General features: G+C 43.7%; 1 protein-coding gene across 3 annotated transcripts in view; it reads right to left on the minus strand.

Annotated features, from left to right (window-relative positions):
* The window catches only part of LOC115200040 (adhesion G-protein coupled receptor D1), a 47,025-nt gene that overhangs the window by 4,169 nt on the left and 25,293 nt on the right, over positions 1–17,563 (minus strand). For all 3 annotated transcript variants that reach the window (XM_029762717.1, XM_029762716.1, XM_029762715.1), the window contains 4 exons: positions 12,329–12,402; positions 11,548–11,671; positions 445–548; positions 142–253 (listed from right to left, as the gene is read on the minus strand). In XM_029762717.1, the coding sequence (XP_029618577.1) occupies positions 142–253; positions 445–548; positions 11,548–11,671; positions 12,329–12,402 (414 nt within the window). The remainder of the gene's footprint in view (positions 1–141; positions 254–444; positions 549–11,547; positions 11,672–12,328; positions 12,403–17,563) is intronic.

A 17,563-nucleotide genomic window follows, 5' to 3' on the forward strand; every position in this document is an offset into this window, starting at 1 on the left:
ACTAGGGCACATCATTATCTCTGTCAGCACGCTCTGCCTCCTCTTCTTTATCATCACCATCATCATCATCATACAGTAAGTGCAAATCACTTCCTGGTTCTAGCCAATGAGATCCTCTGACTGTGGTTATGAGGTGCTTACCGTGCCTGGGTCAAAGCGGAAGCTGATGAGCAGCAGGATCTGGGCCACCAGGATGGCAAAGGACAGGTTGGCATGGATGTGGTAGCGTTGGTTACGGATAGTGCTCACTGACCTGCAAGGCCAGACACAAATAAAAACATTGAATATTACAAGAAACGTATAAAATAACTTTGATATAACATTTAATCATAATGGGGCGAATACCACTGATAAAGAGCATGTGTGACACACAGCACATGTGAGGTGCTTTGATACGTTTATTTTGATTGAGTCAGTGAACAATAAAGATGGAGGGATACTCACGACAAGATTGCAAATGTCACCAGTGTGATGGTCAGACAGAAGATAGATATGGAGCAGCCAATGTAACTGATGGTTGATAACGCCACCTGGTGGGCCTTGGTTAGCTGTGCAAAGGTGAGAATCATCACAATTCAGTAAAACATTCCAGACACAAGTTTGATGTTTAGATTCATGTTCGGGCTGATTCATTTCAAAAGGATACAGACCAGAATATATTGCATTGAACACATTACTAGAGAACGAATGTAAAGCTGAACTGAGAACAGCATTAAACCAAAGTAGTGATTCTCTAGTAGGGACACAGTGTTTGAACTGAGCTGAGTTTCACTATGAACCAACACTGCCCTCTGTGGGATATTTATGGTAAGTAGCCAAGTTTGTGGTCATACACATCCTTAAAAACATAGGTGTTGGGCTAATAAAGAATACTTGTGAAGAACAGGAAAGCCTGCACACTGTTTATGCTCCCAATTCACCGCTTTATTGACAACGTTTCGATCTTTTTCAGGTCAAAAAGACGGAGCTCTGTTATACACATTTCACCTCACATGACCATTACGCACATGATGGACGGTGTGGAAACAATTCAACTTTTGTGCATAGTCAATCATAATTAATCACAGAGGTACATATGGTCATAAGGGATTATATACATACAAATAGGTCCGAGTTAAAAGCTAGGAAAAGGTAAACAAATATTACATTGGAAACTTTTGGAATACCATTACGCGCAGGATGCGCGGTGGCCGTAGATATAATTACAGTGACCTATTTCGAAACAACTTGTGTACCTCTAATAATTTGATATCAATGAGATGGGCACATGTAGTAGTTACAGAAAATCTAATACATGCATATATACAAAATTAACAAGTGGAGACCTGCATGGCAAGACAAATCAACGTAACATATCCGTGTAATAAATGGTCTGATATCAAACTCTTGGTTCAGGCCTTCAGGAGACATGGTGGACAAACGGTGAATCCAATACAATTATATTCTCAGTGGTAGATAATCAGTATCTCCCCCTTCCTCAGAGCCTTAACATGTTCGATAACAATGTATCCCAGAGAGCTGATGTTGTGACTAGCCTCCATGAAATGCGCAGCCCTGAAATGTGCAGTCCTGGTATTACTCCTGTGTTCTGCTATCCTTGTTTTCAGAGCTCGTAGAATTTTTCATACATAGCATAGACCCCAAATACACTTGATCAGGTATACAATTTTTTTTGTGCTGGGGTGATTGAATGTTGTGCATTTGTTCGTAAAGTTACAATGGGTACATCCGCCACATCTATATTTACCGTCTGGCACATTGTCTAGGAAGGTGCTACGTGGCACTGGTGGAAGATCAGACCTCACCACCATTTGACTGATGTTGGGGGCACGTCTGAAGACCTGCGGGTCAGTGATCATGATGTGAGAGTGTTTTTTAATGATATAGTCAAACTGTTTGGGGGGGGGGGGGTGAGGCTGTCATTGTGGGACATAGTAACCGCCCCATGCGTCATGCAGCCATTCCTCTGGGTAACCCCATTGTCTGAAATGCTCATCCAGACAGTGCGCTTGTTTGTCATAGTCATTCTGTGTACAAAAGGTCCTGCGTATGCGAATGTATTGGCTGATAGAGAGGCTCCTTTTCAAGGAAACAGGGACCTCCTGTCCGTCGGAATCCTGTATAGGTCCGTGGTAAAATCACCCCCCTAAAACCCAGTGTGGTGTCACTTCCTGCATAAGTAGCGATTCTATGGACATGATTAACTCCATTAAGAAAATTGGCAATATTGATGGGGGGATGCTAATGGTTTGCTTTGATTTTGTCACACCCTGATCTGTTTCACCTGTCTTGTGCTTGTCTTCACCCCCCTCCAGCTGTCGCCCATTTTCCCCATTATCCCCTGTGCATTTATACCAGTGCTTTCTGTTTGTCTGTTGCCAGTTCACCTTGTCTCGTCAAGCCTACCAGCGGTTTTTCCGTACTATTTTTCCACTCTAGTCCCTGTTTTCTAGTTTTCCAGGTTTTGACCATTCTGCCTGCTCTGAGCCTGCCCGCCATTCTGTACCTTGTGACACTGCCCTGGATTATTGACCTCTGCCTACCCTGAGCCTGCTTGCCATTCTGTACCTTTTGGACTCTGCTCTGGATTACTGACCTCTGCCTGCCTTTGACCTGTCGTGTGCCTGCTCCCTGTTTTTGTAATAAACTTGAATAAACTGTCTACATCTGGGTCTTATCCTGAGGTCTGATAGTACGAACTGGCCATGACTGACCCAGCAGACTCCCAAGGAACCACCAGTGGGAGACATGAGGAGTTACACCGAGGTCTTCTGGACAGATTCCAGACATTGGCAGAACACCATGACTGTGCCTTGAATACATTGCTGGAGGAATTCCAGCGGATTATCTGTGAGGCCGCCGGCCATAACAGTAGCCTCACAGCCCCCCAGTAACACTGATGTCAGCAGTGCTTCTCTCCAGGGCACCCCGGCTTCCCGAGAACCCCACTTACCTCCTCCGGAACGCTTCGCTGGAGGGTCAGGAACCTGTCGGGCATTTCTCTCCCAGTGTTCCTTTATCTTCGAGATGCAGCCCTCGTCCTTCCCCTCGGCCTGCTCGAAGATAGTGTATCTCATAACGCTAATGTCTGGGAGGGCTCTCGCCTAGGCTACTGCGGTGTGGGAACCACAATCTGCCATGTGTTTCAGTTTGGAGGAGTTCGTGGCTGAGGTGAAAAAGGTTTTCGATTCTTCGTTGTCCGGGAGAGGCTGCCCGGAAGTTACTCAAGCTTCGCCAAGACTCCCTACAGTGTGGTGGCCTATGCAGTTGATATCTGCACATTGACTGCCTGGAACCCGGAATCCCTGTTCGACACATTCCTTCATGGATTATCGGATGAGGTTAAGGACGAGCTCGCAGCCCGGGAGCTGCCTACGGATCTCAATTTGCTGATCGCCTTGACCATCCGGATCGATGGGCGGCTATGGGAACGTAGGAGGGAGAGGTCTGATTCCGGTCCCAATCGCTCGCCAAAGGATCCCACCTTGCCTCCGAGGTTCTCCGGAAGTCTCCAGCGTCTATGTCCCTGAGAGGATCCGAGTTCCCCCGAGAGTCTCCGAGGTCTGCCGACTCTCCTTTTTCGGAGCAGATACAACTTGGCAGCGCTAGGCTGTCACGAACCGACCGCTTACGCAGACTTACCACCGAGAGTTGTCTGTATTGCGGAACAGCCGGTCATTATGTGTCTACCAGTCCTTTAAAGAGGCCAGGCTCATCAGTAGGTATGAGTACTCTGGTGGGCCATACAGAGAGTTTTTCTTCTCCCCTTACTTGCACCCCTTTTCATGTCATTCTGCTGTGGGGTGACCAGTCTAAATCTCTCCGGGTTCTCGTTGCCTCTGGGGCCGACAAGAGTTTCATGGATGCCACCCACACAGCCCCTCTCCAGTCCCCTGGACGTTAGAGCACTGGATGGGCGCTCTATAGGCAGGGTTACCCACAATACTACTCTTATCTACCGGCGTGTGTCCGGGAACCACAGTGAGTCTATACAGTTTATGCTCATCAAGTCTCCTCAGGTTTCCGTGGTATTGGGGTTTTCTTGGCTCCAGCGCCACAATCCCCTTATAAACTGGACTGCTGGTACTATCGTGGACTGGAGCCCGTTCTGCTACGCCCATTGCCTGAAGTTCTCCCGGGCACTACACCACCCCGGGGATGGCTGGATTCACTGTCGGGTCTGGAGACCAAGGCTATGGAGCCATACATCAAGGACTCCCTGGCTGCAGGGGGTATCCATCCTTCTGCCTCCCCCACCGGCGCAGCGCTCTTCTATGTGGAGAAGAAGGACAAAAATCTATGCCTGTGCATCAACTACTGGGCCTCAATGACGTCACGGTTAAGAACCGCTATTCGCTACCACTCATCTCCTCGGCTTTCGAGCCGCTCCAGGGGGCCACTATCTTCTAAGTTAGACCTGCGGAACGCCTACAACCTGGTACGGATACGGGAAGGTGACGAGTGGAAGACAGCCTTCATCACTGTTAGCGGACACTATGAATACCTGGTGATGCCATTCGGTTTGACCAATGCTCCTGCTGTGTTCCAGGCCCTGGTTAATGACGTTCTCCGGGATATGTTGAACCGGTTCGTCTACCTCGACGACATGCTCAGACACTGGGCTCTCGCCCTTCGAGTGCTCCATGGATTATCAGCCCCCGCTCTTCCCAGAGGAGGTCAACATACCCTCTGCCCAGATGTTCGTCCGCCACTGTCGGCGTACCTGGAAGAGAGCTCGGTCCGCTCTTCTCAAGACCACCTCCAGGTATCGTTGACAGGTGGATCACCACCGGACGCTGGCTTCCCTTCTTTTGTCTCTGGCAGAGGGTATTGCTGTCTACTCAGGATCTGCCCCTTTGGGTAGAGTCCTGCAAACTTTATCAGCCTTTTCCCCATTTCCAAGTTTCTTAGCCCCTTTGCCGGCACCCTCCGTATACATTCCACGTTTCATGATCAAAGATTAAACCTCTGTCTCACAGCCCTATGTCTCCTCTTTTCAGGCCCACCCCTCCACCACCTCATCTCCTGAGTGTTTGACCTCGGGGTTGGGGATTCTAGTACCTGGTTGACTGGTAGGGTTATGGTCCAGAGGAGAGGTGCTGGGTCCCCGCTAGGAACATCCTGGACCCAGCCCTCATCGCTGACTTCCACTGCCGGCACCCCGATCAACCAGGTATGTACCCGGGTAGGATGCCACAGCCTGATCTGTTTCACCTGTCTTGTGCTTGTCTCCACCCCCTCTCCAGGTGTCACCCATTTTCCCCATTATCCGATGTGCATTTATACCTGTGTTTTCTGTTTGTCTGTTGCAGTTCGCCTTGTCTCGTCAAGCCTACCAGTGTTTTTTCCCATACTCCCGTTTTTCTCTCTAGTCCCTGTTTTGACCATTCTGCCTGCCCTGACCCTGCCGTTCTATACCTTGTGACACTACCCTGGATTACTGACCTCTGCCTGCCCTGACCCTGCCGTTCTGTACCTTGTGACACTGCCCTGGATTATTGACCTCTGCCTGCCCTGAGCCTGCTTGCCGTTCTGTACCTTTTGGACTCTGCTCTGGATTACTGACCTTACTTGACCTGTCGTTTGCCTGCCACCTGTTTTTGTAATGCACTTTTACTTCGAACTGTCTGCATCTGGGTTTTATCCTGAGGTCTGACAGATGTTGAATCCCTTCATACAAACATCACCCATCTCATTTATATCAAATAATTATTAGAGGTACACAAGTTGTTTTCGAAATAGGTCAATGCAATTATACTGAAGAGAAAAATAAATGCAACATTCAACAATTTTAAAGATTTCACAGTTCATATAAGGAAATCAGTCAATTGAAATAAATTCATTAATCTATGGGTTTCACATGACTGGACACCCCCGCGGGTGATGAAGCCAGATGTGGAGGTCCTGGGCTGGCGTGGTTACACGTCTTGAGGCCAGCTGAATGTACTGCCAAATTCTCTAAAATTACATTGGAGGCGGCTTATGGTAGAGAAATTAACATACAATTCTCTGGCAACAGCTCTGGTGGACATTCCTGCAGTCAGCATGCCAATTGCACACTCCCTCAACTTGAGACATCTGTGGCATTGTGTTGCGACAACTTTTTAGTGGCCTTTTACTGTCCCCAGCACTTGGTGCACCTCTGTAATGATCATGCTGTTTAATCAGCTACTTGATATGCCACACCTGTCAGGTGGATGCATTCTTAGCACAGGATAAATGTTCACTAATAGGGATGTAAACATGTGTGGACAAAATCTGAGAGAAATACGTTTTTTTTGTGCGTATGTAACATTTCTGGGATCTTTCATTTCCGCTCAGGAAACATGGGACCAACACTTTACAAATTGCGTTTCCATTTTTGTTCAGTATAGATCTACAGCCAACGCGTGTCCTGAATGTAATGGTCATATGGGAGTGTATTCCAACAGTTTCCAACGTAATCTTTTTATTTTACTGTTGCCTAGAATTTGTATGTACAGTATACAATCCTTTATGTCCATATGTACCTCTGTGATGAATTAAGATTGACTATGATTGACTTATGAATTATGATTGCGCAAAAGTGAATTGAATTGTTTCCACACCCACCATGCGTCGTGTGTGTATATGGTCATGTGAGGTGAAATGTGTATATTTTGGGATGTGAGAACTCGAAGATCCGTTTTGGATCGAAACGTTGTAAAAAAATAAAATAAACAGTGTGCAGGCCTTCCTGTTCTTTACATGTTCATGGTAAGTGACATAGTTACATTTAAAAATAAATGTCAGACACTCAGAAGATCCTGAGCGGCGCAGTGGTCTAAGGCACTTGCATCTCAGTGCAAGAGGTGTCACTACAGTCCCTGGTTTGAATCCAGGCTGAATCACATCCGGCCATGATTGGGAGTCCCATAGTTGGTGTACAATTGGCCCAGTGTTGGCCGGCGTAGGTTGTCATTGTAAATTAGAATTTGTTCTTAACTGACTTGCCTAGTTAAATAATACAAAAGATCTTGCCCATACTCCTGATCATGCCACTCTTTTGGATGTCATTTTATTGCTTTTATTGCATGGCTAGCCTCCGTGGCAGGAAGTTACTTCAATTTGTCTGACCTCAGTGCTTAGTGTCCTGTCCAACCTCCCTGGCCAGTGCCAGTCCCAGTGCCAGCCAGTAGAGTGGTGTGATGTCGAGTGCTGGGCTTTAACAGGGATCAGTGACCCTCATTACTAGTGTTCTCACTGGAGGACCTCTATGCTGGACTGGAATGGGTAACACTCTGTCACCATTTTACAGCTGTGGCATGGTAAAGAGAATACCCCTGACCTGAGTCTGAATGAGGTCCACTCTCAAACTATGCTGCTGCACATATGTCTTGTCCTTGACAATTGTATATCAAGGATGATTCCCCTTTTCTCTTCCTCTGTGTGTGTGTGTGTCTAGTTACAGGTAACTGCCAAAATAATGGAAACGCTTGAGTAAATGAGGGATACAAAGTACTGTATATTGAAAGTAGGGGCTTCCACAGTGGTGTGGTTCCTGAGTTCATTAAGGAATTAACTAATAGGATAACAATGCCCCCATGCACAGGGCACGAGTGGTCACGGAATGGTTTGATGAGCATGAAAGTGATGTAAACTAAATGCCATGGCCATCTCAGTCACCAGCTCTCAACCCATCTGAACACTTACGGGAGATTCTGGAGTAGCGCCTGAGCCAGCTTTTACCACCACCATCAACAAAACACTAAATTATGGAATTTCTCGAGGAGGAATGGTGTGGCATCCCTCCAATATAGTTCCATAAACTTGTAGAATCTATGCCAAGATGCATTGACGCTGTTCTGGCTCATGGTGGCCCAACGCCCTATCAAGACACTTTATGTTGGTGTTTCCCTTATTTTGTCAGTTACATGTATATGACTGTGTGCGTGTTGTACGGCATGTTGCTGTTTTTTTTAGCTGAGGTTATTTCCAGACATTGAGGTTTGATTCTCCATTAACTGCAGCGTGTGCCTTGTCATTTGGACAGTGGAGCAGTCACAGCCTTCCAGAATAGGATGTGTGGGATGTTCCCATCCAGCTAAGGGATAAGGCTGCTGCCCACTAATTAGAGAGGGACTTGAGGAAAGTATAGCATCAAGGAGACGACTGCTTCAATACATTACTGAGCAACGCAACAAAAAGGACGGTTATCCTTTTCTATTTTGGGAATCTATTCAAGATGGATGGTCGGTCACCACACTCACAGAGTGAATATTGCTGGCCTTTTGATAACAGAGGAGGGTTATTGTCTCTGGCCTCTATTGCCTGGATTACCATTTAGGAGAATACAATGCACTAATGGTGATGAACTGTGAAGTGATCTGGACTGTGTTCCAATAAAAGTTTGGAGTACAGGTTTATGAAGAAAGGGAGATTGTGGCCTTCATGGTATGATATTGACATTAGAGGTTGACCGATTAATCGGAATGGGCGATTAATTAGGGCCGATTTCAAGTTTTCATAACATTCTGTAATCGGTATTTTTGGACACCGATTTGCCGATTTCTTTTATTATTATTATTTTGTATTTTTTTATACACCTTTATTTAACTAGGTAAGTCATTTAAGAACACATTCTTATTTTCAATGACGGCCTAGGAACGGTGGGTTAACTGCCTTGTTCAGGGGCAGAACGACAGATTTTTACCTTGTCAGCTCAGGGATTCGTTTTTGCAACCTTCCGGTTACTAGTCCAACGATCTAACCACCTGCCTTACATTGCACTCCACAAGGAGCCTGCGTGGCAGGCTGACTACCTGTTACGCGAGGGCAACAAGAAGCCAAGGTAAGTTGCTAGCTAGCATTAAACTTATCTTATAAAAAACAATCAATCTTAACATAATCACTAGTTAACTACACATGGTTGATGATATTACTAGTTTATCTAGCGTGTCCTGCGTTGCATATAATCGATGCGGTGCCTGTTAATTTCTCATTGAATCACAGCCTACTTTGACAAACGGGTGATGATTTAACAAGCGCATTTGCGAAAAAAGCACTGTCGTTGCACCAATGTACCTAACCATAAACATCAATGCCTTTCTTTAAAATCAATACACAAGTATATATTTTTAAACCTGCATATTTAGTTAATATTGCCTGCTAACATGAATTTCTTATAACTAGGGAAATTCTGTCACTTCTCTTGCGTTCCGTGCAAGCAGTCAGGGTATATGCAGCAGTTTGGGCAGTTGGGCTCATTGCGAACTGTGTGAAGTCCATTTATTCCTAACAAAGGCTGTAATTAATTATGACATAACATTGAAGGTTGTACAATGTAACAGCAATATTTAGACTTAGGGATGCCATCCGTTAGATAAAATACGGAACGGTTCCGTATTTCACTGAAAGAATAAACGTTTTGTTTTCGAAATGATAGTTTCCGGATTCGACCATTTTAATGACCAAAGACTCGTATTTCTGTGTGTTATTATGTTATAATTAAGTCTATGATTTGATAGAGCAGTCTGACTGAGCGATGGTAGGCACCAGCAAGCTCGTAAGCATTCATTCAAACAGCACTTTCGTGCGTTTGCCAGCAGCTCTTCTCAATGTTTATGACTTCAAGCCTATCAACTCCCAAGATTAGGCTGGTGTAACCGATGTGAAATGGCTAGCTAGTTAGCGGGGTGCGCGCTAATAGCGTTTCAAACGTCACTCGCTCTGAGACTTGGAGTAGTTGTTCCCCTTGCTCTGCATGGGTAACGCTGCTTCGAGGGTGGCTGTTGTCGATGTGTTCCTGGTTCCAGCCCAGGTAGGAGTGAGGAGAGGGACGGAAGCTATACTGTTACACTGGCAATACTAAAGTGCCTATAAGAACATCCAATAGTCAAAGACATATGAAATACAAATCGTATAGAGAGAAATAGTCTTATAATAACTACAACCTAAAAATTCTTACCTGGGAATATTGAAGACTCATGTTAAAAGAAACCACCAGCTTTCATATGTTCTCATGTTCTGAGCAAGGAACTTAAATGTTAGCTTTTTTACATGGCACATATTGCACTTTTACTTTCTTCTCCAACACTTTGTTTTTGCATTATGTAAACCAAATTGAACATGTTTCATTATTTATTTGAGGCTAAATTGATTTTATTGACGTATTATATTAAGTTAAAATAAGTGTTCATTCAGTATTGTTGTAACTGTCATTATTACAACAAAAAAATAAAAAGTCAAAATCGGCCGATTAATCGGTATCGGGGTTTTGGCCCTCCAATAATCGGTACCGGTGTCGAAAAATCATAATCGGTTGACCTCTAATTGACATGTAGTTGGTTAAGTAGTGTGTATACATCTATTACAAAGAGGGAGGTATACACTCACCGGACAGTTTATTAGGTACCTAAGAGGTGTCGAAAACGTTTGTTGCGCATTGGTATCAAGGGACCTAACATGTGGCAGGAAAACATTCCCCACACCAGTACACCAATGCCACCAGCCTGTACCAGGCCGGATAGGTCCATGGACTCGTGCTGCTTACGCCAAATCCTGACTTTGTCATCATCATGATGCAACAGAAACCGGGATTCGTCGGACCAGGCAATGTTTTCCCACTCCTCAATTGTCCAGTGTTAGGGATCGTGTAAACACTAGAGCCACTTATTTTGAGTTTTTAGCTGATAGGAGTGGAACCTGGTGTGATCGTCTGCTGCAATAGCCCATCCGTGAAAAGGATCGACAAGTTGTGCGTTCCAAGATGCCGTTCTGAACACCAATGTTGTACTGGAGCCGTTATTTGTCTGCCTGTTAGCTTGCATGATTCTTGCCATTCTTCTTCGACCTCTCTCATGAACGAGATGTTTTTGCCCACCTGGACTGCCACTGGCTGGATATTTTTTGTTTGTAGCACCATTCTCGGGAAAACCCTAGACACTGTCATGCGTGAAAATCCCAGGAGGGCAGCCATTTCTGAGATACTGGATCTGGAGCGCCTGGCACCGACGATCATACAAAGTCCCTTAGGTCTCTCGTTTTGCCCATTCTAACGTTCAATCGAATAGTAACTGAATGCCTCGATGCCTGTCTGCCTGCTTTATATAGTAAGCCACGGACACGTGACTCACTGTCTGTAGGAGCGACCCATTTTCGTGAACGGGGTTGTGTACCTAATAAACTGGCCAGTGAGTGTAGCTTGAGAATCCCTGAGCCAAACAGACTGTGGGAATAGATGGTCTTTGAGGCATGGACCATTGCCTCATGTCGAGACCCAAAGAAACCACACCTAATCATGGTAGTCTGCAGCAATGCCCTATTAAATCACTACTGAAAACAACGTTGTTAATTAGGTATGCTGAAAATTCTAGCAGAACCAGGACCTCTGGATGGGGAGAAGTTACTGTGTGGTGAACCACAGACCCCTGTGCAAATATACTCACATAAATCACTGGTGCACTGATGGATAAACAAGAACAAAAAGGACACACACACACACACACACACACACACACACACACACACACACACAGCAAGGTTCTACATGGGACTGCGTGTTGTGGAGGAGAGGAAAGGGGATCTTACCTCCATGGGAACCACCTGCATGAGAATGGCGAAGTTGGTGAGATGGTTACACAGACACACCGAGTAGGACATGTTCCCTCCGGACCGCACACAGCCCTCATTGGACCAAACACCCACCTTTGAACTGATGGAGGACAGACAGACAGACAGACAGACAGACAGACAGACAGACAGACAGACAGACAGACAGACAGACAGACAGACAGACAGACAGACAGAGAGAGAGAGAGAGAGAGAGAGAGAGAGGACAGACACACAGGAGACAGCCAGTCAGGTAGAGGAAGGAGACACACACAGAGACACATAGACACAGGAGTTGAGACAGAGAGATTGTCAGACACATATGCAAACACACACATAAACATGCCTGTCAAAATAGCAGGGATAAATCTACAATGGCACATACTCCCTAAACCGGATTATATTCTAGGTAAAACGATTATGTGGGAGGCCCTTTAACACATACGTTTTGCAGAATTCAATTTTTAATAGGGCTGTCAAATATTTCTTTTTTTTCATGAACCACAGAAGGAAGGGGACAGGAAGCATAATGAGTCCAAGTAAAACAGTCACAATTCACAATGATTTATAGCATTTAAACAGCCAAAACATTGGCTTATCAGATGGAAGTGTTTTTACTGAAGGTTGCTACACTCCCTCCCTCAATATATACTGTACCAAATGTATTGATGCTATGTATCAAGGATGTAATGTATATGATGATGATGTTTTGAGCAAAATTTGTTCTAGACATATTTCAGTGTGCATATGTAAACCCAACCTGTAGTCGAGGAAGGCACAGTAGAGAAACACCTTGTTGCTTTGGTTTAAGGCTTGACCCTGCTGATCCCTGTTCTGAAAAAAGAAAACAATGTCCTAATTTCACAGTTACAGCTCTACTTCACAAACCTCTATTGTGAGATGGGCATGTGTGACATTTTGATATTCTTTGGCATTTGTATCTTGTCACAATCAAATCCCAAAGAAGACCTAATTTTATATTTCTGAACAGAATTCAGTTGAAGAACCACAAGTTCAGGTCTCCTTTGAAAAATAGGTTGTTTTACCTCAAGGAGACAACCTGGTAAAATAAATATTAAATTGAAAACAATTGACTTGATTGTATTAGTGAGTTGGTGTGATAGCCAACACTGGCTTTTATTATCTCCCATAAACCAGAGCAACCTGTTTGGAAAGTGCATGTTACTGTAATCATCATGAGAGGGGCATGGAATCCTTTGGAAGCTTTGGAAATGAGCAGCTCTCTCGAAGACGGCTTCCATGGCTCCAGTTGGCTCTCTCTTCATAAAATAAGCTTAACAACACTATTAGAGCTGGCTCGATGTGCTCCAAAAATAGCAATCTCTTTTGAATTCGGAAGAATGAACCACCTTTTTTCTTTCTGTTTTGTGAAATCAAATAACAATGTCCCCTTCACTGGTGTTGAGAGACCAATAAACATCTGAAGAAGACATCAGCTTAACAAGCTAGAGCAGAGGTGTCAAACTCATTTTGCCCCGGGGGCTGCATTATCATATCAACACAGTTTAGATTTGGTTTTAGCCATTTTAAAGTACAGTTGAAGTCGGAAGTTTACATACACCTTAGCCAAATACATTTAACTCAGTTTTTAGCAATTCCTGACATTTAATCCTAGTAAAGGTTCCCTTTCTTAGGTCAGTTAGGATCACCACTTTATTTTAAGAATGTGAAATGTCAGAAAAATAGTAGAGAATTATTTATTTCAGCTTTTATTTCTTTCATCACATTCCCAGTGGGTCAGAAGTTTACCAACACTCCATTAGTATTTGGTAGCGTTGCCTTTAAAATGTTTAACTTGGGTCAAACATTTCGGGTAGCCTTCCACAAGCTTACCACAATAAGTTGGGTGAATTTTGGCTCATTCCTCCTGACAGAGCTGGTGTAACTGAGTCAGGTTTGTAGGCCTCCTTGCTCGCACACACTTTTTCAGTTCTGACCACACATTTTCTATGGGATTGAGGTCAGAGCTTTGTGATGGCCACTCCAATACCTCAACTTTGTTGTCCTTAAGCCATTTTGCCACATATTTGGAAGTATGCTTGGGTTCATTGTCCATTTGGAAGACCCATTTGCGACCAAGCTTTAACCTCCTGACTGATGTCTTTAGATGTTGCTTCAATATATCCACATAATTTTCCTTTCTCATGATGCCATCTATTTTGTGAAGTGCACCAGTCCCTCCTGCAGCAAAGCATCCCCACAACATGATGCTGCCACCCCCATGCTTCACAGTTGGGATGGTGTTCTTCAGCTTGCAAGCCTCCCCCTTTTTCCTCCAAACATAACAATGGTCCTTATGGCCAAATAGTTCAATTTTGTTTCATCAGACCAGAGGACATTTCTCCAAAAAGTACGATCTTTGTCCCCATGTGCAGTTGCAAACCGTAGTCTGGCTTTTTTATGCCGGTTTTGGAGCAGTGGCTTCTTCCTTGCTGAGTGACCTTTCAGGTTATGTCAATATAGGACTCGTTTTACTGTGGATATAGATACTTTTGTACCTGTTTCCTCCAGCATCTTCACAAGGTCCTTTTGCTGTTGTTCTGGGATTGATTTGCACTTTTCGCACCAAAGTATGTTCATCTCTAGGAGACAGAACGTATCTCCTTCCTGAGCGGTATGACGGCTGCGTGGTCCAATGGTGTTTATACTTGCGTACTATTGTTTGTACAGATGAACGTGGCACCTTCAGGCATTTGGAAATTGCTCCCAAGGATGAACCAGACTTGTGGAGGTTTACAATTGTTTTCTGAGGTCTTGGCTGATTTCTTTTGATTTTCCCATTGTGTCAAGCAAAGAGGCACTGAGTTTGAAGGTAGGCCTTGAAATACATCCACATGTACACCTCCAATTGATTCAAATGATGTCAATTAGCCCATCAGAAGCTTCTAAAGCCATGACATCATTTTCTGGAATTTTCCAAGCTGTTTAAAGGCACAGTCAACTTAGTTTATGCAAACTTCTGACCCACTGTTAACAAGAGAGTTTGAAAAACGAGTTTTAATGACTCCAACCTAAGTGTATGTAAACTTCCGACTTCAACTGTATATTGAGTTTGTTTCCCCCAATATTTTTTTAAAATAAAAATCAATACACACACACATACATATATCTATATACATACATATATCTATATACATACAAACAAATATATATATATATATATACACACACAGTGCCTTCAGAAAGTATTCATACCCCTTGACTTATTCCACATGTTGTTGTGTTACAGCCTGAACTCAAAATTGATTAAAACATATGTTTCTCATCCGTCCACATACAATTCCCCATTATGACGAAGTGAAAACATGTTTTTAGACATTTTTGCAAATTTATTGAAAATGAAATACAGAAATATCTATAAAATATTCACACACCTGAGTCAATACTTTGTAGAAGCACATTGGCAGCGATTACAGCTATGAGTCTTTCTGAGTAAGTCTCTGAGATTTCCACACCTGGATTGTGCAACATTTGCCCATTATTATTTTCTAAATTCTTCAAGCTCTGTCACATTGGTTGTTGATCATTGCTGGACAACCATTTTAAGTGCTTGCCATAGATTTTCAAGTGGATTCAAGTCAAAACTGTCACTGGCCACTCAGGAACATTAACTGACTTCCTGGTAAGCAACTCCCATGTAGATTTGGCCTTGTGTTTTAGATTATTGTCCTGCTGAAACGTGAATTAATCTCCCAGTGTCTGGTGGAAAGCAGACTGAACCAGGTTTTCCTCTAGGTTTTTGCCTGTGCTTGGCTCCATTCCTTTCTTTTTTATCCTAAAATAAAAAATGTAATCAATTTAAAATTCAAGCTGTAACACAACAAAATGTGGAAAAAGTAAAGGGGTGTGAATACTTTTTGAAGGCACGATTACAAGCATACCTATAACTTGATCCTGCCACCACTATGCTTGAAAATATCGAGAGTGGTACTCATTAATGTGTTGTATTGGATTTGCCCCAAACATAACACTTTGTATTCAGGACAAAAAGTGAATTGCTTTGCCACATTTTTTGCAGTATTACTTTAGTGCACTGTTGCAAACAGGATGCATGTTTTGGAATATTTTTTGTTCTGTACAGACTTCCTTCTTTTCACTCTGACAATTAGGTTAGTATTATGGAGTAACTACAATGTTGTTGATCCATCCTCAGGTTTCTCCTATCACAGCCATGAAACTGTAACTGTTTTGAAGTCACCATTGGCCCCATGGTGAAATCCCTGAGCGGCTTTCTTCCTCTCCGGCAACTGAGTTCGGAAGGACACCTGTATCTTTGTAGTGACTGGTGTATTTATACACCATCCAAAGTGTAATTAATAAGTTCACCATGCTCAAAGGGATATTCAATGTCTGCTTTTTTTTTACCCATCTACCAATAGGTGCCCTTCTTTGCGAGGCATTGGAAAATTTCCCTGATCTTCGTGGTTGAATCTGTGTTGAAATTCACTGCTTTACTGAGGGACCTTACAGATAATTGTATGTGTGGGGTACAGAGATGAGGTAGTCATTCAAAAATCATGTTAAACACTTTAATTGCACACAGAGCAACATATAATGTGACTTGTTAAGCACATTTTTACTCCTGAACTTATTTAGGCTTGCCATAACAAAGGAGTTGAGTACTTATTGATTCAAGACATTTCAGATTTTCATTGTTAATCAATTTGTAAAACATTCCAAAAAAACAGAATTCCACTTTGACATTATGGGGTATTGTGTGTACTGTAGGCCGGTCACATAAAATCTCAATTGAATCAATTTACCTGAACCACCCAGGCCGTATTGGACACCCTGACGGGTTTGACACCCCCGAGCTAGATCATAACAAAGGCTCAACCCCGCAGCAAAGGTGATTATTACATTGTGTGAGACTCCTTACTGTCATTTTATTTGATTATAACTCACTTTTTACATATAATTCCTTTAATCAGTCCCCAGAGACAGTGAGCTAATGGTTGAAGGAATGTGGTAATTAGGGCCTGGCTATGGTTTCAGGTTCACCCTAACGCTCCATCCAATCTTTCCTCAACACAAAACAAAGTATTCATAGGCTGGCATTGTGTAACATCTATAGCAGACCCACCTCTCCTTATTCCCTGGGCCTTAATGGAGAAATTAGATCAGAGTGTTGAGATGAACTGTCTCTATTCCCTTCTGGAAAAAGTGAGTGAGCGGGAGAGTGAATCTGACAGTGAGGCACGATGCCTTGTGCATGTGTCTGTTTCCTGGCCCTACCATACACTCTCTGCTTCATATTACCTTATAATGTTAGCTATGGGCCAAACTCTTGCCTTCATAGTATATATTTTGTGTGTGATTTTCGCTTAACTCACACAATAGCTAAATGCTCTTGTGCTGTCTGTACTTAGATCACCCTGTGTAGAGCAGTGTGCTGCTCACCTGAACATTGTGCTTTATGTACAGAAAGGACTCGTGTGTAGGACTGTGTGCTCCATAGACAGGCCTTGAAAGCAGCACACATGCAGCCCATCAGCATGGGAAACGTCTGTCTTTGACGAGGTGCGAGAGACCCTCTGGGAGAGTTTATAGGGCCCTGTGGGGTTTAATAACTCACTGGTTCTTGGTGGGTGTAAATAGAAGCAGATGGGAGGGTGAGGTACAACTAGGATCCATTCACAGTCCAGGAAGAGAAAGAACTAGTCCCTCTGCCATCAGGCATTCCTTTACTCTGGAACATTTGTTCTCTTCTATCGCTGAAACATTGATGCTATTATGTTAGAGAGAAGACTAGGGGACAAATTTTCCACATTGAGTGATTACGGAGAGGCAAAATGTTACAAGCTCTGACATGGACCAGACCCACGTTGAAAAGCACACTGACGAAACGGACAGTCACAGATGGGAGATGTGGTATTATCCAGTCACAATGTCTCTGTGGCGACACAGTGGTTGTTGTTCTGACATGTCTGTTGGGTGTTTCTGAGCCCATATCTGGGGAGAGCGAGAGTAGAGA

Source organism: Salmo trutta, chromosome 9, assembly GCF_901001165.1.
Source record: "Salmo trutta chromosome 9, fSalTru1.1, whole genome shotgun sequence".
NCBI classification, from domain to species: Eukaryota; Metazoa; Chordata; class Actinopteri; order Salmoniformes; family Salmonidae; genus Salmo; species Salmo trutta.